At 39.1% G+C, this 27,800-nt stretch overlaps 1 protein-coding gene across 8 annotated transcripts in view; it reads right to left on the minus strand.

The window, feature by feature from the left end:
• The window catches only part of PHACTR2 (phosphatase and actin regulator 2), a 241,125-nt gene that overhangs the window by 67,367 nt on the left and 145,958 nt on the right, over nt 1-27,800 (minus strand). For all 8 annotated transcript variants that reach the window (XM_031456470.2, XM_031456468.2, XM_031456464.2 and 5 more), the window contains exon 2: nt 16,003-16,170. In XM_031456470.2, the coding sequence (XP_031312330.2) occupies nt 16,003-16,170 (168 nt within the window). The remainder of the gene's footprint in view (nt 1-16,002; nt 16,171-27,800) is intronic.

Raw genomic sequence — 27,800 nt, forward strand, 5'->3', positions numbered from 1 at the left:
AATTCCTTTCATCTAACAAAGAGAAATACAAATTAAAACTATAATTTATATTCCAAGTGGAAAATCAATCAGGAAAATATATAAGCCAAAAAACAGTCAGTTTCCAGGACTTAGCCCTTAGTGATAAAGACCGGATTCGTATCACAGGATGAAAAAAACAAAACAAAACAAAACCACAAAGGGAAATAATATGCAAAGGAAATAGAATAATGGACTTTCCTGACATAAGTTCTCCGACCCAGGCCAGAAGGAGTTCTGTAGGACCTTTAAACGTGTTTAAAAGTGGCACCACTCCAAAGGAAAATGAAATTAGGAAATCATCCACCCAAGTGAGGCATATAAACAATCAGATCCTCTTTTAAAACAATACAAAGTCACCAGGTCTCATCCCAATGGAAGTCTTTTTTATTAAAAGATGGATGGGAACATTGCTCCTTTCCCCCACATTCCCCTTGAGAATTCATTGTGATAAAGAAAAAAAGAAACACAAGGTAACCATTCTACCTACATTTCATTCTAGTGGGTGTGGTTCTTTTTAAAATATCATTTATAATCAGAAATCAGCAAAATCTGATTATTAGCTATCATGGATAGCATCCATCGCTCGTTTGACAATGTCTTCATTGAATGCTCAGTGGAAATGCCTTGCTTATATGAGTTCACTTTCCTTAGAAGAATCTAACCCTCCCTGGAAAAGGCTAGAAGCCTGAGATCATAGTTAGCTTTCTAGCTCAACAGATTTAAACCTAAAGCTCAGTTTGAATTCAACAAACAACATCACATTTTCTAGAATGTACAGGAAACAAGAGTCTCCTTAATTCCATTTAGAAACAAGCTTTTATGGTTTACATTTACATGTAGAAGGTGGGTCCTGATGGTTTGGCCATTCATTATGCAACTGACTATCTTAAACCCGTGATGGAATCAGTAATTTCAACTACAACAAACATACAAAAAGTTGGCACTCATATTATATTACTCTTTCCCATAAATGGGTTTTACCCCTAGAATAGACCTATAATGAATAATAAATGCTCCATAAGTTAAAAGGTGAGGCCATAATGACTTTTCCCATCTACGTATGAGTAGAAAGATTGAACTAAGAAAAAATTCATTCTACTGGAGAAAAAAATGAAGAATATTTAGTCTTCTCCATATTTAATGCATAAGGGAAATTTGTTTTAAGATCATCATATATTTTTAGGAAAAGAGAATAAAAGAATTTCAAGAAAGTATTATGGTTAAAATTATTATATATCCACAGAATTCCTAACACTCATTTGATCTGATTAGCATCAGTTATAAAGTTCATAAGGACACAAATGGCTGAAATAAAACATGACCCCCCACACCACCTCCATTTTGTGTCAGTGATGCCCCCACATTGACCTTTAAAAGGCTGCTACCATACAGAGCAGACAGTAACAGTTACTTAAGTTCATTAACCATTCATGAGGGAAGGGGTCCCCATTCTGCCTATTAAATTTGGTGAAACATCATTTTGTCTATTTTGGTTTTTCAAGACTCCTTAAAGCTCTTAAGCAGCTCTGAACAATGTGAACATGAAGGAAGAGCTGAAAATGGGTTTAGTCTTTTCCCCTCCAGAATTCTAGCACTTTCCAAATCACAAACATTTACTTGCTGATGTCCCATATTGGGACAGGATAAGGCCCATCAAGAGCCTTTCATTCATTCATTCATTCAGCAAACACTTACTGAATGTTTAACATAAGCCAGGCACTATTCTGGTTGCTTAGGATTTTATCAGAGAAGAAAACAAAAATTCCCACCCTCATGGAATTTATAATCTAGTGGGAAGTGGGACCAGATAATAAACAATAGAAATAGTTTATAAACATTAGGTGGTAACATGTGCTATGGAAAACGGAAAAAATAAGGCAGAAAGAGGAACTAAGAGTGGATGATAACAAATATTGCCCAGAGTGGGAGACATTGGAACCTTCATACGCTGCTGGTGGGAATGTAAAATAATGCAGATGTTTTTGGAAAACAGTCTTGGCCATTTCTCAAAATATTAAACACTGAATTATCATATGACTGAGCAATTCCATTTCTAGGTATATAACTAAGAGAAATGAAAACATGTGTCCACAGGAAAACTTATACACAGATGTTCATGGAAGCATTATTCAGAATAGCCAAGAGTAGAAACAACTCAAATGTTCATCAACTGATGGATAGCTAAAGTGTGGTTTATTTATACACTGGAATACTATTTGATAATAAAAGAAATTAAGTACTGATACATGTCACAACATGGATGAACACTGAAAACATTCTACCCAGTGAAAGGAGCCAGTCAAAACCCACGTATTTATTACATGACTCCATTTATATGAAACATCAAGAATAGGCAAACCTATAACAGAGACAGAGAACAGAGTTGGCACTTTTGGAGGAAAACAGGCAGTGACTCCTAACGGAATGGGGTTTCTTTTTAAGATGATAAAAGCGTTTAAATGTGATTGTGATGATGGTTGCATAGTTTGTGACTTATTGTTTAAAAATCACTGAATTATACACATTAAATCAGTAAACTGGTATATAAATATACTTACAAGATATGAGATATTTACTAAAGCTATTTAAAAAAAGAGTGCTGGGGGACAGGAGAGATACAGTATAGGATAAGGCAGACTGTATTGAGAAGTTAGCATCTGGACATGGATTTCAATGAAGGACACAAGGTAGTTGGTTAATCATAAAGAAATTTGGAAGAAGACCCTCCCTTTGTTTTTCATTCAAAAACACCAGAGTTCCCATCAAAACTTACCCAAGACTAAAGAGATAACCTGAACAGCCCTGTAACTGTTAAAGAAATTATATTTCCAGCTTAAAATCGTTTTTAAAAAGAAATCTTCAGGCACAGATTGTTTCACTGGTGAATTCTATCAAACATTTAAAGGAAAACTGACACCAATTCTACACAATCTTTTCCACGAATAGAAGGCAAGGAAATAGTTCCCAACTCATTGTATGGGGCCAGCATCACCTGGATACTAAAACAAGACAGAGAGCGCAAGAAAAGAAAACTGCAGGCCAATATTATGACTCTTCAATAAAATATTATTAAATAAAATCCAGCAACATAAAAAAAGAATAATATACCATAACTCAGTGGGGTTTATCCCAGGAATGCACAATTGGTTCAATATTCAAAAATCTATCAATGTAATCAAGCATAATAATAGTCTAAAGAAGAAAAACTACATGATCATATGAATGACATGAAAAACCATTTGAGAAATTCAACATCTGTTCATAATATCACAGTATCTTTGAAAATCAGGAATAAAAAGGAACTTCAGCCTGATAAAGTGTATCTACCACATACCTTCAGCTAACATCATACTTAATGCTTCCCCATAAAAATGGGAACAAGGCCAAGATCGCCCCCTTCACCACCCCTAGGTCCCAGCTAGTGCAAAAGGGCAAGAGATGAAATAAAAGACATATAGATTGGAAAGGAAATAAAACCATCCCAACTCAGATGATATAATTAACTACATAGAAAAACATAAGGAATCTTACTAGAACTACTAGAATTAGTAAGTAAGTTTATCAGGGTAGCAAATACAACTGTATTTCCATAAACTAGCAATAAACAACTGGAAACAAATTTTAAAATACGGCATTTACGATAGTTAAAAAAAAAAAGAGGAAAGAAATACTTAGGAATAAACCTAATGCTGTTTTCTAAAATCTTCAAACCACAAATGAAAGAAACAGAAGAGCTAACTAAATGGAGAGACATACCAGTTCATAGAAGATTCAACGTAGTAATCAGTTCTACCCAAACTGCAACACAGATTTAATGTAATTCCAATAAAAATTTCAGTAGGAAAAATTTGAGAATATAAACAAGCTGACTGTAAAATTTATTTGAAAAAGCAAGGAAATTAGATTAGTGAAAACAACTTTGAAAATGAATAAAGTTGGAAAAATCATAGTACCTAATTCTCAGACTTATGAAGCTACAGTAATCAAGACAGTGTGATACCGGTGAAGGAGCAGATACATAGATTAAGAGCACAGAGTAGTGAGTCCAGAAATAAACTCACACAAATGTAGGTCTTAATTTTTGATAAAGACTATGTGGCCAATTAATTTTTTGTAAAGGCAATTCAATGGAGAAAGAATAGCCTTTTCAACAAATTCTCTTGAGAGTTCTTACATATGACACCAAGGGCATGATCCTAAAGGAAAGAAGTGATAATCATTAACATTAAGACTTTTGCTCTGTAAATGACACTGTTACAGAATGGAAAGACATGCTACAGTCTGTCAGGAAATATCTTTAATAACATATCTAACAAAGATATCATATGTATCTAGAGCATAGAAAGTACTCTCAAAACTCAACATTAAGGAAACAACTCAATAAGCATTGGCCAGAAGACCTGAACACACCTTTACCAAAGAACAGTATATGGCTTATTGATTTTTGTAATGATGCAAAGGCAAGTTAATGCAGAAAAGATAGTCTGTTCAAAATATGATATTAAAAAAAAACTAGACATTTATATGCAAAAAATCAACCTTGACATAAACCTCACATCTTACATAAGAAATAACACAAAACTGATCATAGATCTAAATGTAAAACATTAAACTCTAAAAGTTTTAGAAGAAATCATAGGAGAAAATTTTCATTACCTGGGGTTAAGCAAAGAGATCAGATACAAACTTGCAGAAAATATTTGCGAATCATGTATCTGACAAAGAACTTCTATCTGAACATGAAAAGAACTCTCGAAATGCAACAGTAGGAAAACAACACAGTTTAAAAATAGGCAAAATATTTAAACAGAAACTCTACCAAAGAGGACATATGGATGGTGGATAAGTACATGAGAAGCTGAACATGACTAACCATTAGGGAAATGACAAAATTTTACTTCATACCTCCTAGAATGGCTAAAATAAAAAATAATGACAGCACATCTATGTTCACAACAGCACCATTCACAACAGCCAAGAGGTGGAAGCAACCCAAATGTCCACTGACAGATGAATGGATAAACAAAATGTGGTGTGTGCATGCAATGAAATACTATGCAGTCTTAAAAAAGAGGGAAATGCTGCCACATGCTTTAACATGAATGAACCTTGAGGATATTATGCTAAACGAAATAAACCAGTCATAATAGGACAACTACTATATGGTTCCACTTATATGAACATAGTATCTAATATAGTCAAATTCATAGACACAGAAAGTAGAATCGTGGTGACCATCAGGGATTGGGGAGAGGAGGTAAAAGGGAGTCATTTAATAGGCATAGAGTTTCAGTTCCATAAGATGAGAAAGTTCTGGAGATTTGCTCTACAACAGTGTAAATATACTTTACTACTGATGTGTACATTTTAAAAATGGTTAAGATTGTAAATTTTATGTTTTTAACTATAGTAAAAAAAAAATTAATCATGACAATACCAAGTGCTGACAAGGATATGGAGCAACTGGAACTTTCTGACCCTGCTGGTAGGAATGCAAAACCCTGGAAAACAGTTTGGCAGTTGCTTATAAAGTTAAACATGTATTTAATATACGACCCCCAAATCAACTCCTACATATTTTCCCTAAAGAAATGAAAACTTCTGCTCACACAAAAACCTCTATATGAGTGTTGATAGCTCTACTCTACTCATAATTACCCCAAACTGGAAACAATCCATACGTCCTTCAATAGGTGAATATATAAACTCTGGTACAGCCATACCAAAGAACACAACCTGCCAATCACAAGGAGTAACTGATACACAAAACACCCTGGGTGAGTCTCAGAGGTGCTATGCTGAGTGAAAGAAGCCAGTCTCAAAGATTTTATATGAATGGTTCCAATATTTATGACATACTTGAAACAAAATAGTAAAGAAGAACAGTGTTTGCCAGAGGTTAGGAGTTGAGGATGGGGAGTGTGTGTGTGGAGCAGAAGTAGGGTGTGACCATAAAAGGACAACACAGAAGAGATTTGGAGAGTGATGGAACTGAGATACAACCTAATTATGATGACAGTTACCCAAAGCTAAATATATATTAAAATTCTTAGAACTGTATACACACACACGTGTGCACACACACACACCCCAAACAGGAAAAACATAAGAGTGGTGAATGACCAAGAAAATGATTTCTTTTGAGAAAGTCCTGATCACAAATGCAGTGACAGAGAGTGAACTAGCCAGTGGTTCCTCTGATTATCTGCCTCCCACATAAACCAACCACAGCCACTTGCAAGAAGCCTCAGTGGTTTTCTATTGGAGCTGTCAGAAAGATAAGACGTACCTTCCTGTGGACTACAGCTCATTGGCCCAAGGCCACAGTCAAAAAGAGAGGCAAGGCAGGTTAAAGTTTTGGAAAAATCAAAACTCTATTTGTGTTTTCTGAAAGGGCTAGGGTTTGACCCAGCAAGCACAAAGCAGTCCTCAGTGAAAACCCTCATTCCTCGGGGACCGGTTTCCTAAGGGAAGTTTACAGGAAATATTTCCAAGAGGGGCTGCCAAAAACTGACTACAGGTAACCTCGAGACCCCAGGGTCAGGATCGTGCAGAAACCATTCCAGTGATCTCTCAGCTGTGACCTCTGCTTTTCTTCCTTGGAGAGGAGCCACCAAAGGCAAGTTACAAATATAAAGCAGTTTTCACACATGAGAAAGTAAAAGGGAGTAGGGGAACATCTCCCTTTGCTCTGGAAGAGGTGAACCATATCTCGAAAATAAGGGAAGGGAAAAATAACACAGTTAAGGATGTTTTACAAAGAGCAATGTTTCGAGGAAGAAAAGAGGAATCAAAACAACAGCTGAGAGGTTGACAGGAGGAAAATGTCAGCACACAGCTGATGAGCTGTGCAGATCTGAGCCGGACAGCAGGTCAGAGAGACAGACGAGAGGAGGGGTTCACCAGAGACACCACAGCAAAAAGCAAAGGACAAGGTTCACGAGCCTGGGAACTTTCCCTTTTTGTTAACTCTCATATCCCCAGGGCACAGAACAGATCTGGGCTTGGGGTAGGCGATCAGTGAATATTCGCCGTACAAATGAAGAGGACAGGAAGAGTCCACCAGTGGCCACCGGGGAGCTCTGCCTGATGTGTGTGGCCTGCGTGGCCCATCAGAAGGCAGGCTGTCGTTCAATGAGAAGGCCCACCTCTAGTCAGAAGTCCTGAGGAGGAACCAGAAAGGTGTGGAGGGTGTGCGGGTGGTGTTCTCTTCTGGCTGAAGATCAGGATGTACAAAGAGTGGACAAAGAAAGTGAAGAGCCATTTGAACGGATGGTGTCAGAGATGAGGGTTGATTTTCCGGACCATAGTATTGGTACAATAATCCAGGCCTGGCAGGACAGGGGCCCTTTCCATGAACGTAGAAATGACGTACTGGGCCGAGGCTGACCAAAGTGGCCTATGGAAGAGAGTCTGGGGTTGAACGAGAGAGGAGGGAGCCACCCAGGTAACACCATAAAACGCGGTATCGCGGAGGACAGCGGCCAGGACAGGAACCACAGCGGTGGAGAATTCTAGGGATTTCACAGGAAACTGTGTCCAAGAAGTTGGGTGCACAATACACTGGGTGCAGAGACAGGTGATATGAAGTAGAAGTGTAAGAAAGTAACCCTTTGAGACGTGGTGGGACAGGATTCCTGACTCAAAGGAGGTCTAATGTCAGGGGGGCGTATGCCCCACCTGACACCACCAGGGTGGGGCACGTCTGCAGGAAAGCACACAGAGCTGAGGGACTATGCAGCGTCCCTCAGCTACAGTAAATTGGGAAAAGGGAGAGATTCTCCTCCCTTCCTCCAATAGGGCAAGAAAGTGAATGGTACACGAAGGCACTTTCATATTCTTAGTGGAACAAGATAGATAAAATCAAAATGCTGTCATTATTGATGCAACCAGGCCAGTCCTGAACAAATCCCACCCTGGGAAAATCTTCTGGTTCTGCCCTACCTTCTAGATATAGAAAATAATCACTAGCAGCAACACTGTGCCTCTGTGATTACAAAGAACAGTATCTTAAATGAACCAAACGTAATTTTGATCCTAGCAAACTGTTCTTCTATGTGGACACTGCTAATCAGGCTAGTCATGCAGAAGCGAAATAATTCGGACCAAATCCTTCTTACAGCAAAAACTCTCGTATATAAAGCTAACCCTTGTATTAAGGTCACCTTTCAGTGATCAGTCCTTACTGAGCTGGATAGGAACGTATCGTCTAGAGAGGCCATGCTGCGCAATGACCAAAATTTTGGGCTGTGGCATCTTATTGCTTGGATTCAAACACTGCCTTTGCCTCCTACCATGTATGTTTCCTTGGGCAAGTCATTTGAATTTTCTGGCCTTAGTGTCCTCATCAGTAAAACTGCGATAAAAGCAGCACTTAAACTTCATAAACTCTGATGATTAAATGAGCTAATACGAGTAGTTCTTGGAGCAGAACCGGCACGTGACAGCATTCAATTGAAAAAACTGCCATTATTATTGTTAGGGAGTACAAAGTACCTTCAGTAAATTAAAGTTTTTACCAGATGCCTTTCTACCAGATTACTCTGATTCCTAGAATGCTGATAACCTGCAACAATGTTATCTAAAAATCTAGACAGGCATTCCTTCCCCATTACTAACAACATAAATAAATGTTACAATTACAATGAAAATAAATTGTCTTAATTTTCTTTATTTAGGAGGATAGCTTACTTTTTAAACAAGGGCAAAAGATAAGAAAGAAAAATTTCCCTTAATTATTTTATTGGCTTCTTAATAGTGTACATGGTTGTAATTGTGAGCACATGTTTTTGGTTTGGTTATAATTTACTGTCTTTATCTTTTTCACAATATTTTTTCAATCTTCAATTTATTTCATAAAGTCCTAAAGCACCCAGTGCTATATTTTTAGTTATGGTGGAGAGTCAATAAATAAGCAATTCAAGACACCTTTTAAGACTATATACCAGGTACAAATTATTATGTAAAGCATCTGAGGTGGGGCGAAGGTAAGTGAGACAGTCTCTATCATTAAATGACTGACATGGTAAATTAGTAGTCAAACAAGAAGTCAAAATACAGACGTCACAGCAGGAGGACAAGCAAAGGAGGGGAGGTTCCGACCCAGCGATGCAGAATCAAGGTCAAGAACACCTTCAGGGAAGAAGACACATTAAAGACCCCTGCATGGCCGGCAGTACTTCACCAGGTGTAGCTGTAGGAAGAGGTGCTCAGATGAAGAGGGAAGGCCTGGGGACATGGGGGCTTGGGGCATGCTCAGCGAGGGGCTCTGTGTGATGGAGTCGAAGGCAAGTGACCGGGAGAGAAAGGTAAGACAGGAAAGGTCAGTTTGGCTTACACTGAGGAGGGCTGGAGAGTCTGGGACTCATTTAGTAAACGACATGGAGTCAGCCACGCCTTTGGAGCAAGAAGAGAAGAACTGAAGCTCCCCCTGAGGAAGTTTCCCCGCGGTGGCATCTGGGATGGTCTGGAGGGCAACGGCACAGATTTCCCCACCTATCTTCCCCAAACCACATCAATCTCTGCTGGCTCAGCCTGGCTCTCGGGCTGTGCCCCTGTAGCAGGAGGAGCTCCAGCCCCTGAGGGCTGGGGTCCGAGGAGGCCACTCCCACAGACCCAGCCCCTGTGTCCCACTTTAAGCAGTGAGTTTCTGTCCTGAATCGCTGGATAACTTCCTGTCCTAGTCACCAGCACTATTCCCTGGTTCCGTAAAAGAAAACGATGGGGCTCCTGTTTGAGGCTTCTTGGTTCTGGCACCAACTGCCCATGAATACTATCACCTAAGTAAAGGATGCCTGGCTATCAAGGCTTGCCTCACCTGGATGCTCTGTTACGCCACCCTAAATGGTGGAACACGTGCCACTTTGTTGTGAAGGACCCAGTGCTCTATTTGCTGGCCTGAGACTTGAAAGCTATCTTGGTTACTCAGCCCATGCCATCCTGAACTCTCTGCCTGCCTCCCTAGGGGGGTCAGATTCCCCTCCCAGGCAGGCTTCGTGCCAGAACCCAGCCTCTCCTTGCCTTCTCTAGCATTCCACAGCTTTCTAGGGCTAGCTCCTGAGTATAGCAAAGAGGCCACCTGCAATAACTGAGTCATAGAGTGAGGAGGGCCAGACAACGGGGACTGAGCAGAAAGGCTGACGTTAGAGACCTGCACTTGGAGAAATAAATTAAAGGTTTAGGAACTAATAGAATGTAGGCGATGGTAAGAGATAGGAAAGAGTCAAAGAACTCCATGGTCAAAGTCTGGATGCCAAAGACAGCCATGTCTGCAAAAGCAAGGGTAGCTGGAGATGGCAGAGGATCTACTTTGGTTTAGAAAGTATTTGTACAAGGACTTTCCTGCTCCCCTTTCCCCTCCTCTGTGCTCATTCACAGCATGTCAGTACCTGCCCTCATTCGAATGAAAGTTTAAGGTAACGCACGAAATGTTAAGTAGGGCTAGCACGATGAAAGAGTCTGACGACCACTGCTGCCAAGTGACCTTTACGTTTTCTGTCTTGTACCATTAAAAATAATTTGTTTCTAGTCCTGAAATTATATTTTAATACTACCCCAAAACACAGAAGTATTTGTGAAAACAGAAGTTATGAAAAAAGTAAAGATTTAAGCTGAAGGCATTTTAGATGTTAAGCCAATGTGAAGTATTAATGGTGAATATTTGTTGAGGGAACAATAAAAAATTGAGTTGTAAGATCTCTGTTTGGTGCCATCGCCTTAATGTTGAAGGGTCATTCTTGTAAAAGATCACTGTTGTTGTCTCATACTCTGTTCAAATCCTGTGGTACCTTTAGGGAGCAGTGGGGTTAGATGGCTGCTCTGTGGTCACCTACCCAGTCACTCGGTGGTTTGAGGAAGTGAGGCTGGTCGTAAGCCAATAAGATCCTCTCTTCTTAACCGGAGTATAGACAGCACGTATTCACCACAGTTCTTCTGCTCTCAGACATCACAACCTCTCGCTGTGAAAATGTCTCAGTCTAACCCTGCAATCTTAGTCATACTTAACAGAATCCCTCCCTTCATCGTGTGAAAAGAGAATCTGATGCACATTTCTTAAAAGAAAATTCTCACTATAAAAATCTGATTTTTTTCTTAAAAAATTGACACCCAGAAACAAATTCATCAGTGCCTGGCATGGGCCATGTTTTCAATGCAGATGTGTGTAGACTATACGAATGGATTTTGAGTGAACATGTGGTCCTCAGGCTCTGCTGCCCATCGGGTGCTCGGGTAGGTGTGCCTGGGCCTCGGCTGGAGCCTGAGTTTGAGAGACGTGGGCACTGGGAAGAGAGCAGGGTGAGGAAGGGCATGTGCACAGAAAGATAAGGGTTAAAATGGATAGTGAACCTCCCTGAAAGGTTTAGGGGAAATGAGAAGAGGAAGGGGGGGGGGGTGAAAGAGAAAGAAAAGTCAAAGACAACCAAGATGACATCTCCTGTAAATCAAGTAAGATTCTGTAAAACAAGGAAGGACTGATCAGTAATGGCACGTGTTGTAGAGATTGAAATGGATGAAAATGAGAGAGTAACACTGCATTTCACGATTGGTAGGCTTGGAATAACTTCAGTGGAGTGCTGGTGTGGGGGCAGATTGCAGAGGGAAAGGAATGAGGGTGGGGGAGTGGAAGCAGCAGACCCAGGGTGGGCTTTCAAGACGTTTGGTCTTGGTGTTAACAGATCATGCAGAAGTTGCAGGATCGATCGTGTTTAGTTGGGGATGTTTGTATTGTCAGCTTTGGGGAGACGAAAGCATTTGTAAAGTACCAGGGGGAGGAACCCCTACCACTACTGATCCCCCACCAGGGGAAAAAAACAGGAAGAAATGAGTATATAGGAAAAAAAAAGTATAGTAAGATTTTAAGTTCTAAAGACAGGGAAGGAATAGAACTTAGGTGGGACCAAAGAAGGATTCTTTCACTCAAGAGAAAAAGTAAAGAAGGAGGGGAAGTAAACAGAAAAGACTACTTTGCTCTAGAACCTAACAGCCAATGGATCATCCTGAACAGAGCTGGAGATACAGGTAACTGTCTGGTTTAAAACAAGGCCAGAGAACTTGAAGTCGGGGCAGAGGCCCAGTCTGCCTTGCAGGACAAGACGGCCTTCCAAAATCAGGTTGACTCAAGGACCACCAAAGCAGGCAGAAGACAGGACCTTTCTTAACTCCCACCAGCAGAGTACATGTGTGAGAACAACAGCATTCATTACAACGGCGTTAATAAATCAGTGCTGCATCCTGCCTAGTGCCACCTAACAGTTCCTACAGCAGACACCCAGACTCGGAAAAGCGGTGTCAATCGCTGTGTAGCAGAATCCAGTAAGACTCATGTCCGTACAACTGTAAAGCCAAGAGCTTAGGGAAAGGAAAAACAAAAAGAGTTCCTTTTCTTGGAAGAAATTCATCTTCTTTCATATCCCAAAATATTGAAGATCTTGCCTAAGAGGTACTTTATAGTTTGCCAGGCTGCACATGGCCTTGGTCATACCCAAACACCTAGGTTTCACTGTTTGAGACAATTTATTAAAGAAGAAAACACCTGTCTCTTGGTTATTTCCAAATGCATCAGTTTTCCTCTAGATGTGGCATCTTTCTTCAATGTGAAAAAAAATATACGTTGCACTATTTTGTGCCTCCATTTATTTTAGGCTTTACTAATACATTCCATAAAGCTCAGCAGAAATTGAAGCCTTAAAATAAACATATATATACACATACATATATGGTGATAATAAAATATAGAGGATATTTGATAACATCTTATGAAATCCAAGTAAAACATTAGCGATAAATGGGTTTAAAAAGGAATGATGCAGAAAAATTCACAATGGATTGTTAACACATCTACTTGGCTTGTTTTTATTCTATTACATCACAATTTTGATGCAAAGACAAGGAAAAAATAAAAACAAATGAGGCATCTAATAACTTTTCCAGGTTCTTAATGTACTTTGGTAGTCTTTAGGAACTAGAAATAGAGTATCCACAAGTAACTTCTTAGAGCTCAATTTATATAAAATCCTATGTGAATCTGAAAAGGAAAGAGTGAATACGAGGATGGCTAGGCTGTCCTCAATACATATGGGCTAATATATAATAACACTGAGTGCTGTTTAAAATGACTTTTCTAAAATATTCTGGGCTAGTGGAAATGTTACAGCCTCCCTACCATTAAAATAATTTTTAAAAGGTGACAAGAAAAGATGAAGGAAAGCTCTTTGTAACTGTTTCTGCTTTAGGGAGAGAAAAGTTAGCAGCCCAGATTCAGGAAAAGGGCAAGAGAGACAACTGACTTGACTTCCATCGTTTCTTTTCAATGCCTTAATACTGCTGTCTGGAGCCCTACACCCATCTTCGGTATCCATGGTAACTCAAAGAGCCAGATTCCCCCAATGCTTAGGGAAACCTGAGAGGGAGGCACTTAAGAAGGCCAGTGTACTTTCATCCGCACCGAAGAACAAGGCAGAACAAGACACCCAGCCAGGAATCAGAGGGAGTCAAGGACCCACAACAGAATCTGGAACTGAAAGCACATTAAAATTCAACTCATTCAACTCAGACCCGACTTGCTCCAGGTCACACGGCACCTTGGTGGCAAGGATACAACTAGAATCCAGATGTTCCCTCAGCACAGCACTCCGTCCATTGCTTCCCCCTGCCTCCTAACCCAAGAAGCCAACAACTAAGCAGGATTCAATAACCACGCTATCATCATTTGCCCTTAAGCCAAGTCTTTTTCCTCTACCTATCTTTTTATTATGGAAATTTTCCAACATCTGTAAATAGAGATATGAGAATAATAAACCCCATATATCTATCGCTCAGCTTAAATAATTACTGACTTGTGGCCAATCTTCTTTCATCTATACTTACCTCTCCTCCAGGACTATTTTGAAACAAATCCTAGAAATAGTATCGTCATTTTTTTTTTAATGGTATGGGTTTTTAAAAGTTTTTTACTGTAGTTCATATACAACGTTGAGTTAGTTTCAGGTATATAGCAAAGTGATTCAGTTTCTTTTTTTTGCAGGGGGAGGTAATTTGGTTTATTTATTTATTTATTTATTTTTAGAGGAGGTACTGGGGATTAAACCCAGGACTTTGTGCATGCTAAGCATGTGCTCTACCACTGAGCCATATCCTCCCCCAATTCAGTTTATATATATATGTATATATACACACACACACACATATACACATATATATAAAACTGAATTTAGATATATAAATATATATATAAAACTGAATTTATATATATATATATACATATATATATATATATTCTTTTTCAGATTCTTTCCCATTATAGGTTATTACAAGATATTGAATATAGTCCCCTGTGCTATACTGTAGGACTTTACTGTTTATCTTTTTTTATATGTAGTAGTTAGTATCTGCAAACCCAGAACTCCCAATTTATCCCTCCCTACCCTCTTTCCTCTCTGGTTTGTTTTCTACATCTGTGAGTCTCTTTCTATTTTGTAAATAAGTTCATTTGTGTCACTATTTTTTTTAGATTCCACATATAAATGATATCATATGGTATTTCTTTTTCTGACTTACTTCACTTAGTATGATAATCTCTAGGTCCATCCATGTTGCTGTAAATGGCATTATTTCATTCTTTTTTATGGCCAAATAGTATTCCATCGTAACTATATATACCACATCTTCTTTATGCATTCATCTGTTGATGGACATTTTAGTTGCTTCTATGTCTTGGCTATTGTAAATAGTGCTGCTATGAACATCAGGATGCATGTATTTTTTAAAATTATAGTTTTCTCCAGATATATGCCCAGGAGTGGGATTGCTCGTATGTATGGTAACTCTAATTTTAATTTTTAAAGGAACCCCCATACTATTCTCCATAGTGGCTGTACCAATTTACATTCCCACCAACAGTGTAGGAGAGTTTCTTTTTTCATTATTTCTTTTAAAATATTAAATGCTCAAAGAAATGATATACCTGCAGATACAGCAGAGACAATTTTCTTTATGAAGCTCTGGTGTCACTATCCTGTCCCCTCAAGCCATGTGTGGTGTTTTCCATTTTATTTCACAGCTCGGGAACTAAAGGCCAGCTCCTATCTAAGCACAGACCAGTAAGGGATGCTCTGTGATCCTGTACATACACGGACAATATTAGACTCTGGTGCAGTGAGAAATTCTGATGCAGGGATCATTTTAGATAATTAATATGATAAAAGCTAAACTTGTATCAAGAGACAAATGCCTTTCTACCTTAAACAAAATACCACTGATACTGGACACTTGTTTAAATCAGGCTTAATTCTGACCTGAGATTTAAAGCTAGCTTTCTCCATGAGTCCATATGAAAGGCATTAAATATTCTTATTCTCAAGGTTTAATAAATCCACAAAATGAAATAAGAATATAAAGTTTTCACACCAAGAAGTTTATGACTTCTCTAGGACACAGACCATTTGTTTTAAGGACATGCTGGAAATTTAAAATTAAAATTTTAATTAAAATTAAAATTAATAAATATAGCAACACTTTCATATAGCCATTTAAATTTTGCCCACAGAACAAATACATTTAAAAGACACTTTAAAAATTTTAATTAACAAATAGTATTATGCTACTGGAACTAAGTAGACAGATAAATAATACTCTGTGTGTGTGTGTGTGTATGTGTATAAATGGATACTTACAGCTATAATGTTCACAAATAACATTAACACTTCTAATTTTCCATTTTACCCCCCTCTCCCTATACATTAATTTTATAGGATTTACAAATACATATTTTAAAACAAGACTATATTGGGAAGCCAAAGTGAGTAGAAAAAGAAGGCAAATCAAAACTCTAAGTTGTTTCACCCTTAAATGAAACAATTTTATTTCAAATACAGATTAATTTCTTCCAAAACAAAAAAACCAAGAAACCCTACAAGATACAATTTTTTACCTTTTGGAAAATTTTTAACTATTTATCTCCTAACGAAGTTATGATATTCATACCTGCTGATGTTTCTCTAAATTTGTCACTGGTCTTCTTTTTCCTCCATTTCCAAGGCTTGAAGATTTTACCAATGGTGGAGAGTTTCCCCTTTCTCTTGAAGGGAGGTGTTTGGGAACCTGCTGCTGGGCCATCTGAGTTTGCTATAGAAGCTTTGTCGAGTCCATCAACTGTATAAAAAAAAAAAATAAAGTCAAGGAAAAGCTGTAATAAAAGTCTGAAACAACATCATCTCTTTCTTCCTGTACTGTTAATAGCAAACACACCCACTTTAATTGAGATCTCATATAAAGTTTATTTGGCCCCATTTTCCAGCAGGTAGAACTCCTCTAATATCAATCAATCAATAAATCAATCAGAAACCACGGCCCTCCCCCTCCTTAGACAATCATTTTGGGGAAAGAGAAAAGAAGTGTAAGAGACATAATAGTTAAGGTCAGACAAATAAGGGCCTGTGAAGCACAGCTGGATCTATCTGCAACAACCACAGCAATATTTTGTGCAGAAATGGAGTATTCTATGCATTTCTGAAATAGGATGTTCCTCCAGAGACGAGTTTGGCATTCTCAGTAAAGAATATGACAGTTATGGCTAGTTAAAATCATGGTTTTTTCCTCCACAAAATAAAATTTAGTGCCAAGAAGCTAAATTCTAATTTTTATCATGCTAAAACTATATTTTGCTTCTACTATAAAAAAGTTTTCAGCTTCAAATAAACAGACAGCTACCATGCATGACAAGAAATATGTGGAAAGTGTGGGTGTTGTATATAAGAGAACATATCTTTATGTGCCTTAATCATTTCACCAATCAAAAGAAAAAGCCCCAAACCTTAAGTTGCCTTGCACCATGTTCACAACAGAAAGATGGTGATAACGTATATTACCCCAACTATCAAATTTTAAAATTAATTTTTATTGACTTATATTTGATGTACAATATTATATAAGTTACAGGTGTATAATACAGTGATTCACAATTTTAAAGGTTATACTCCTATTATAGTTATTATAAAACATTGGCCATATTCCCCGTGTTGTACAATATATCCTTGTTGCTATTTTATATCTAACAGTTTGTACCTTAGTCCCCTACCCCTATCTTGCCCCTCCCCACTTCCCTCTCCCTAATGATAACCACTAGTTTGTTCTCTATTTCTGTGACTCTGCTTCTTTTTTGTTATATTAATTAGTTTCCCTACGATCAAATTTTAATGGCAAAAAACTAGAATCAGCTAAGGATGGATAAACTATGTATTATTCACGTAATGAAATAGCACTCAGCAATTTTAAAAAATGAGCCATTGATACCTACAACAACAGGAATGCGTCTCAAAAAAAACACTGTGCTAAAAAAAAGTGACACACAAAAGCACGCATCTGTGGTTCTATTTATGAGAACTTCTACAAAAGGCAAAATGAATTTATGGAAACCAAACCTAAAGAAAAAAGAAGAAAGAAAGAAAGAAAATCAGAACAGTTGCTTCTTGGAGTGAGATAGAGATAGAAAGTAGTTAAGAAGGAGCTTAATGGGAACTTCCTGGGGTGATGGAAAGTATCTCAATAAAGGATTGGTTATACAAAACTCATCAAATGGTATTTATGATATTGTGCATTTTACTTTTAAAAACCATAAATAAATATTGAAGTCCAATTAATGGCATGCGTGGTGATGTGTTAAGGGGTGAAGTGCACTGATGTCCATCAAAAATAATAAATTGATGGACAGATGGAATGGACAGATGGATAAATTTACAATAAATTTAAGTTTTATTTAAAATATAGCAAAATGTTAACTGTTGAGTCTAGGTGGTGGATATGTGGTGGTGAACTGTATAATTCTTTCACCTTCAAAACTTTCATAACAAAATACTGGGAAATATTGGGAAAAATAAAACAAAAATTGAATGCAAGAACCTCTGCTTCCAGGAACATGGAGTAGACTCACTTCTTCCTATTTCTCCTCCTACATACAACTAAAAACACTGGATGTTTTATATATAAAATAAACATTTAAAAAACTACACAAGATGGAAAGAAAGTAGGCCAGCCTGGGATCTCAAGACCTAATTAACAACATGGAGGTAAGATTCTTGGATTTTCCTTTTGGCTCATGTATTCCAGACTTGCTACTGAAGCAGTCCCCAACCTGAAAACACCAATGGGCAGAGACAAAAAAAACCTCAACAAAAAACTGGTCTCTCTAGCCAAAGGAGCAGGAAAGCCTAGCAAGACAAAAAACTTTCAAACAATAACTGCTCCACTCCAGCCAAACAGCACAGAGGAAGCTATGACCATCCAAGCCAACAAAGGCTTAGTGGGGAGACAAGATTTCTACCCTCGTAAAGCTCTAACAAGGAGCCCCTATCAGAGTGCTGTCAGGGAGGACCAAGAAGGGAGCCAGGATCTTCTTGCACACCAGATGGTAATGAAGCAATCTCTACGGAGTCAATGGAGACCATGCAGGATCTTGAACTTCCACCCCTACCCGGCAGTAACATTGTCTCTTCTCCGCCTGCCCCCCTCACCACCCACCCGAGTGCTGGGGTCGTACCAAACCACTGCCCAGTGGGAACAAGGCCACTCACACCCTCAGTGGTGTCAGTAGAGACAACATGGGGATTTGAAAATTGAACTGTCTCCAACAGTGCCCAACAGACTCCCTTCCTCACCCTGCCATTTCTGCCACCAGATATTAACAAAAGATGAAGGGAGGACCTGGCTTTTCACTTCCACTGGAAAGAAATGAGGTGGCACCCCTTGCTTCCTTTGCTGGAGAGGTGTCAGGCAAAGCCAGTTAACACAAAAGCTTTCAGTAAGATTTACAGTCTCCTGGTATGACACAAAAATGTCTAAGTTTCAATCAAAAATCACTTGACAGGGGAAGGGTATAGCTCAAGTGGTAGAGCACATGCTCAGAACCCAAGAGGTCTGGGGTTCAATCCCCAGTACCACCAACAAGCGGAAATCAATGAAGAAACCTAATTACCTCCCCCTAATAAAACAAACAATACAAGCCCAAAATCACTTGGCATACCAAGAACCAGGAAAATCTTAAACTGAATGAAAGAAGATGATCAATACATGCCAATACCTAAATCCTTACGAGTTCTCCTTCCAGACAAGAATGATAAATCCCATACTTCCCACTTGTGAAGTCTACTCTAATTTCAGGTAGAAATGCAACTTCTGCGGTGACTGATTCTTCTGTGAATGGTTCCTAACCCTACTTTATCCCACCTATGCTGGCCACAGTGCAACAGACAGAGAGATGGGACAGACTGATTTTGATGCTAAGCCCGAATTAAAAGTAAAATCCTTATTTACTTCACTTCTACTCCTGTCCAGCTGCCTTCCTCAAACCAGGGTAAACCCAAGGTAAAACGGACCAGAGGGTATTTCGTCTCCACTGAGACTTTATTCTGAAGGCTCAATTTTGAACAACTTAAATGCTGTGAAATATAAAAGGACCGACTATTACAAATGTAGGAACTAACGCTTCCATCTCAAATTCACTTCTGTGGCTGTAAACACACATTTAGTTCTCATCTTCTCTCAACCCACATATCCAGTTCCCCGACACTCCATCAAAACTCTGCTTTTGAGCTGAACCATTAAGGAATAGTCTATTTTTTTCTCCTGAAAACAAAAACAAACAAACTGAAACAAAAATTAAGTAATTCCCTAGATGACCGAAGGTGACCGACGGGAAGACTGAATGAGGTAGCTGAGAAGTGAAAAACGGAAGCCATAATGTTCAATTCATAGCTGCATGAGGCATTAGCTGCCATCTCTTTCTTTATTATGCATTTACAGTTTTAGTCCTTACTCTGGAAAGGGCCTGGACCAGTGCCAATGACCACAGCAGTGCACATACACACATACCTTTCTCCTGATTGAACTAATCCATCCCTAATTTTGTAATTACTGGGCTATTACACTAAATCACACCTGCAATTAGGAGCCATACGTTGGCACAGTTGGCCACACTGCCATTGTCCTTCTCTTAAATCGTGAACGTGAAGGGGACTGTCACCTGCTTTGGACTAACACGGACAGAACATTAACACCCTTCTTTCCTCCAAACACCTAGGATATGGCCAAGACCATTGATAATTCTATCATTTCTCTTTTGGACATTAAAACTTCTTTGAAACTTTCTAAAAAATTTTTTGCAAGTCTAGCGAATTTGGCATTTACACACAGATACGAACAAACTGCCAAGTAAATCCCAGATGAAAGTGTAAACTTCCTGACTGTTTTAAATATTAATTTTGATCCACTTACATGTTATGAAAAGTGACCTGTCATTCACCAGAGCTTTTGTTCTCACACTTGAAATCAACATTTTAAATATTTAAAATATTATCTAAATATTTTTAAATACATTCATTAGCTGTTCAAATGCAGACATTTTAAATGACACAGCTCAGTCTATCTTCCCACCAAAACAAGTTCATCCCTAACAGGACTCCATCACACCACCACCAAGTAAAATTCAGAAAATATGTGGAGGTTTTATTTTTCATCTAAACAGAAATTTATTAATCAATCCCTTTGAAAATGTAACCACAGAAGCCGAAACTAAATGAAGCTAGATAATTATCTATATGAAATAAGTTACAAGTTTGGATAGTCTTTGAGATCTGAGAACTGAATGACAAGGATTCTTAGAAAAATAAAATCTACTTAATACAAGAGTTTGTAGTGTTTGTATAATATTCAGTAGTTCCCTGATACTTTATTTGTTTTAGGTTTTTCTCCACACATAATTATTTCAGTCACTAGGTGAGACAAATGTGGCAGAATTCCTCCTTACAAATTTTGTAGGTGAAAGATCATTTAGAAAAAAAGCCACAATAAAAGAATTCCTGGTACTGATTCTGTGGAAAATGACAGCCACTCTGTGGAAAAAAAAAAAACAAAAACAGGGGCAAAGATGGCCTCAACTTCCCTCTGAATAGCCTTAAGTATCTGAAGGTTAATGAGAATACATTTTTGAAGTCCAATAATAACAAAAACAAAGAGAAATCATATGTCGTAAAAAATGTGTTAATAATACTCTGTTGTACTAGGTGTACACTTACAGTATTACTCATAGTGATTTTATTGTATCAAAGAATATACCCACTAAAAGGGCACTGTACAAAAACATCTGACACTAAAAAATCAAGAATTTAGAGGAAGTAAGAAAACGAGCAAACCAATGTTCATTTCTCTAAAACATGGTTTCTAGGTTATTTTCTTTGTGCCTTGGTAATTTATTATGCTTACATAATATTATCACTGCATACTTTTTCATTTCCATTACAGCTTTTATACTTCCACTATAATTCTGCCACTTTCCTCTTTAAAGGTTACAGAACACATGGTAGAGAAACATTAGGGGAACATTTAGGGAAGATTTAACTTTATTTCCTACCCTTACGTGAGGCCTCTCTTAGAGTTAGAAAATGTGCTGTCAGACAGGGGCAGACATCCAATTCTGGGCACAGAACCAAGTAGACAACAGGGTCAGAGGGAACTGATGCTATGAGCCATCACAGATGAGACAGGACAGTAGTTTCTAGGAAAGCCAAGTGGCTATCCTTGTCTTGAGTTGTCTAAAGGAGATCCTTATTCTCTTGATAATCAGCATTTACACTGGGTTGGATCAAATTTCTTCCTTTCTGGGGCAGGATGAATGGCCAATGGAAGAGAAGTGAAAAGGAACAGAAGAATCAAAATGTGTGGCATTATGAGTTAATTCTGAAACTGCTATGCTTGTAAACTGCATGGAACAAATAAACGGTGGATGTTGGGAGCCAGATTTCTCACACTTGGAAAGAAAGGTTACAGATAAGCAAAGGGAGAAGCTAGACTGATCCGTGTGTCACTGGATTAGAGTTGGAGACCTCAGGATGAATTCATGTTTTGGCGAGAGAGAGAGAGAGAGAGAACAGATTTGTGTGTATACATGGCTCAGTATATACATGTGTCTCCTAATTGTTCTGAGGGGCTGGAAGCAGTGACACCCCAGGGAGGACTCAGGTCTTGGTTTCTAATAGCACTCCCCAATAAAAGGAATCAGATCTCTCTCCAAAAAAAGGCTGCTTCCAAGGCTGGGGCAAGGAAAATATTAGATGAGCCTGGAGCATCTTGTAGTGCCAGAAAGTAAACAAGTGCTCAAAGTCACACAGGAGCCAATGGAAAGAGTCCCACAGGCCAAAGATGGATCAATTTGAGCAACAAAATAAATAGTGTGGTATCAGATTATAATCTGAAGTATAAAATATCTATGAGTCCATATTGATATAGACAAATACTGAATAAATAAACAAATGTGGGAGAACAGAAAATCTGTACAGAAGAACTGTAATAATTTATATAAATATTTCCCTCTCAAGAAGGGGGATCTTAACTCTCCACTCCTGAAATGTGGGCTGTACATGGTGACTTCCTTCAAAAGACTTCAGTATGGAAAGGTGGGGGAAAGGAGGGACTTGACACTGGAGAAATTTGACAGACACTACCTCAGCCAAGTGATGGACATTAACCTGATCAGTGATAAATCATGTTGGGAGCATGCTGGATCATGATGGACGAGAATCAGACTTCCAAACCTCCAGCCCCATTGTAATCATGAGAAAAACACCAGACAAACCAAACTAAGGGACACTTACAAAAGACCTGACCAATAAACACACCTCCAGGTCATTAAAAACAAGGCAAATCTGAAAAACTGTCACAGACCAGAGGACACTACAGAGACATGATGAATAAATGTAATGTGGTCTCCTGGCTGGAATCATGGAACAGAAAAAAGAGGACCTTCAGGAAAAACTAGCGTAAGCCTAACACACTGTGGAGTTTAGTTAACAGGAATGCACCCAAACTCCTTTGTTGTAACAAATGCATCCTATTCATACAAGAGACAAACAACAGGAGAAACCAAGCTGGAGGCGTGTGAGAACCCTCGTCCGATATTTGCAACTTTTCTGCACATCTAAAACTATTCTAAAATAAAGGGTTCATTTTTTAAAATGTGGTATCAGCTAGCGGGGAGGTAAATGTGCATGAGGATTTAGGAGATTCCTAGGAGAGGGGACATCAGTTGTTGAAAGACCTCAGGGGGTGCTGTCATTGACCAACAGTGAAGATTTCTGCTCAAAGAAGTTTTAGGAAGTAATATGCTTTAGAATTGCCCATTTTTTCTCTCCAAAATCTCCCTTTATTAATACTTTGAACTGCCAGTATTTTGCCACTAAGGGAATACTTACAAGTCATCAAATTGCTTTTTCACCACGTTTTAGCACATGGTGTACCCAAATAAGGTAAATCGTATCTAACATCTCGCAAAAGAGGAGACAATGGGCCCAGTTACACAATAGCAGCAGAAAGTCCCCATCATAGTTGCCGTGGAACCACACCGAGGCAATCCACGCACACACGCACACATGCCCATGTTGGTTAGTAGTGTGTACTGCTGACACAGAAAGACAAATCTGGGAATAAAAGTGTTTAAAGGTCCCTGTTTTTTCTTTTCAGGTCATTGAAGCTCAATTATTTTCAATAATCAATTTCTATTTGGGAATCAAAAGTAAATTTAAAAGACTGAAATTCATTTCATGACAATTGAGGATACACTTTCTAGCTCATTCATTTTTTTCCTGAACTCATGGGCATGGGAGAAGAGTGGCAAAATTCAGGAACAGAAATCCCACAGCTCACACTGGTGTGAAAGGTTTGATGAGCAGACTCAACAATGAATTAGTCACTGACCCACTCTGGGTTTTCAAATATATTTTTATACCATTTTTAAATGGCTTATTCTATTACATGACTATATCCCAATTGATTCAACAAATATCTTGCTGTTTGACTATTTTAGGTTATTTCTAATTTCTGGCTTTGATAATCATTGCACAATCAGGACAGGCAATAAATCTCAGTTAATGTTTTCAGCTTTGACCATCCATTGGGATGATTAACCATAAACTAAGAAGAGAACCAAGTCCCAGACCCAACTCTGCTACTTAGCTAGCCCTGTGACCTTGTGCAACGACCCCAATATTTCATTGCTGAAATAAGAAGCCTAAGTTAAATGATCTCTTAGCTCCTTTCCAACTTTAAAAACTCTATGATTCTCATACTGCTTGATGCTGAGTTTATTAATTTTATATGTCACATTAAGACCTGCTCTAAGAGCTTTATGGATATTGCCTCATTGTTACCACAACCCTATGAAGTAGCTGCTATTACTACTTCCATTTTAGAAATGAAGCCCAGAGAGACGAAGCAGCTTACCCAAGGTCACACAGCTGTTCGTGGGATTTAAACTCAGGTAGTTTGCTTCCTGAGTATCCCTTGCACAAAATGGGTCAGGGGATTGCGGGTGGGAATAGGGCCAAATTTTAAGGAGACAAAACCTAGTGACAACATTGTAAATCAACTATACTCAATTAAAAAAAAGAAGCCTAATGAATAATAACTCAGTTCTATGCCCAACCACTTCCTTGGACTAATCCGAAGAGTTAGGGCAGATACTGCTCTAACCCCCAGAATAAGGCCCACTGTCATGACAGTTAAGTTCACGCTGGTTGCAGGCAATGTAGATTCTTCACTTACATTGACTATGGTGATTTGATTGCACAGAATCCTTATTTAACGTAGTGTTCAATTTAGAAATTTGATACCATCAGTTTTTTTTACTTGTTTTTCTAATGGAGGCAGCCATTATTTTTAAACCCCCAAAGGGAAAAAGCTCCTAAAGACTTCCATCTGTCTTGCAAGCACTGACAGAGAATTTCAGAGTTTAAACCTGTGGCCAATAGGCCCGCAGAACGAGTGTGTTTGTGCAGCTGTAGGACATCCTGATGCACTGACGTGAACAATATCCCCTGGACTTGCTACAGGATATTTAACAGATTAAACAATGCCACTCATACTTAGAGTTTAAAGAAAGCCTAATTAAAGAGGGAAAGGGTCACCCTGTCAATGGAAAATCAATTGTAATGTAAACAAAAGCATTTTAAGTTTCATAGATCACTGATACTGCTATAAACAAAGGGTTCTGGTAACAGATATGGTGGCTGTGTTTAGGAACAGCAAGAAGTATGTTACAGAGAAACAAGAAAGGAACTAACTAACTTCCTACCTTCCTTCCCTTCCCTAGCCATCTCCCACAACACTCAGAATCCGAGGTGGGGAGCAGGTCACGGTGTGCGGAGGGTGTGCTGTGCCTGAGGTAAGGGAGAAAAAGCTGACACACCTCCAGTGGACAAGCTACCAAGTGAGAGAGAATTTCACCGCTCTGGGAAGACAGCAACCCCTCGATTTATGCTGAGCGTGTACGTGGGGCTGAAACTTCAGGAGAGAAGCTGGCAGACCTTGTATATAAATCGTAATCAAATCACATGTTATCTCTTGATTTTGAAGTGAGTAGTGACATTTTGCCCCAAACAAAATTAAGAAAAATTTCATCATAGAGGATGACTGTAACAGGAGTAATATTAAAATAACACATTCAATCTGAACCAATATCTTTGGGTCAAAAGATCCAGGAGAATCTATGTATAATGGGACTGACACTCTCTGTGGTCCAACAATCAGCCTGGCAGTCACATCACGTTCTGTAAGGAAACTGGTGGCCACATGTACAATTTTGGACTATCCTCCACAAGGCAGAAATGAAACCTACAGCCTTATACAATGAGGTGCAGGACACTGGGAGACAGAAGCTGAAAACTCCTGCAATGGAGGCAGAATGCTGGGAGAATTACGTCAATTAGTCATAAAGAGACCCCAAGGCACTCAGATTTATATCTCTGTCATTCAGTCAAGAAGTGATGGTAACAACCCAGGCACCTGAACTTGGACAGGTGCAGTGAAAATGGATTGGAAGTGATGACTAGATCCAAGAGACATTGAGAAGGAAGAAGTAAGGGGACCGAGGGGCTGCTTGGAGAAGTCACAGGCAACTCCATGGCGGGGACCTCTCCGAGGACGTGATGGATGTCAAGAAGAGATGAAGACTTGGAGGAAAGACCCACGGCTTGTGTTCAGGCACCACGGACATTCAGGGGACAGTGTCAGCAGACAATCAGAGATACATCGTTGGCACAGTAGCAAGAAGTCACAGTTGAAGTTATATGGGGTGGTCTTCTGAATAAAAGCACAGGTAAGTTAGGGAACACCTCTTAGGGAATGATCACATTAAGGAGGCAGCAGCCTTTACTCAATTAAAAAAAAACAAAACCTTAGACTCTGTACTAAGAGCATAAGATAAAGGGAAAAGTTTATTTATTTGTTTTAAATGCACAAAGTGTAGTGGGGGGGGGGTCACTCAAGCATGTTTATGGGCTAAGAAGAGGCTGGAGGGAGGGAGAAAGCAAAGATCCAGGAGAGAACAGAGTAACACGTGGGAACCGAGTGTCCTCAGGATCACGGCCAGGCTTGGGTGGAGAAGCAGAGCCTGAGCCTCACGCGGGGAGTATGAGGAAGTCACCAGGACGGCAGGAAATGACAGCAGCAGCGAGATGGGAAGAGCAGCTCAGCAGGATGGCGTGCCTTTCAGATGAGAATCCACACAACAGTGGAAGCAAAACAGGCAGGAAGGGCTATCAGGAGTGGATCGAAGGTCAACAGCGAGGCGGGGAAGGAAAACTGAGCCTCTTTCAACAGGGGAGAGCTGCCAAGGAGAGGTGGGTTTCAGCCAAAATGAGAAAGAGAATGAAGGAGAAGTCCTCGAAAAGATGAGGATGTAGGAAAATCTGCTTATGGCGGAATGGAGTCATCCACTCATAATTAATTTATTGAGTAACTACAATAGACAAGGTAATGCACTGGGGCTATGATAGTGAGCAAAGATGGATTGATCTCCACCCTTAGGAGGCTTCTGGACTATGATGGGGGCTGATGTCATCCTGGCGACCATCCATTCTGATACCCAAATATGGCAGGTACTCAGCACAGGGGACATGGGTTCGCAGTGAGGCCAGGGAGCGTTAGTTCTCTTGATGGGCATGGCATGAAATGGTCTCCAAGTTCGGAGTTAAAATCCAGGATAATACTGTTTAAGCATACAGAGATTTTGTCTAGTTTCATAACATTGCTTAAAAGGTAGAAACACCCTGTCTCAATTAAGCGGGAAATGATTAAAGGTCACTGAAAAGAAAGGATTAACATTCCTTAGTTTGTACACCTAATTCTCTAGAGATGGAAGGACCGGGCCGGGGGGGGCAGCGAGCAAGAGAGAGAGAGAGAGAGAAAGAAATGATTCCATCAGTTGTTTTTTTTAAAAAATAATTTTACAGTAATGATGCCTTTAGGTTGATTTTAATTTTTTTCTCCAATATAGTCACTAAAGATATCCCACTTGAGAGATGTTCTATTTTGGTTTCTTTCTTGAAAATGACATGTGTGTCAAGCAAACATTCCAGAGAACGGGCTGTACCAGCAGGACTTGGGTACAAAACCACACTGAAAGGCTCTGAATCCAATTAGGGCACCATCAAGCCAACAAACTGATTCCAAAATTCTTTTCTGATATAATTTTTATTAAAAATTTCAATACTGGCTTGAAGGAATGTTGAATGTGTACCAGAATGATGAAGAAGGCCCATAATTGAGCTTCAGAAGTAGCCAGTCACAACTCATTGACTTTTCCAGAAGCCGTAACATTATTTTTAATTGTTCTTATTAAGTGAGTAGAGGGGGAAAGACTGCCTCTTCAAGGAGTAAGTATATGAAGAAAAATTAATAATCCCCACTACCGTATCAGGAGTCCCACGAGGACAGGGACCAGGGAGGGTTTTATTCCC

The sequence above is a fragment of the Camelus dromedarius genome, chromosome 6 (assembly GCF_036321535.1).
Source record: "Camelus dromedarius isolate mCamDro1 chromosome 6, mCamDro1.pat, whole genome shotgun sequence".
NCBI classification, from domain to species: Eukaryota; Metazoa; Chordata; class Mammalia; order Artiodactyla; family Camelidae; genus Camelus; species Camelus dromedarius.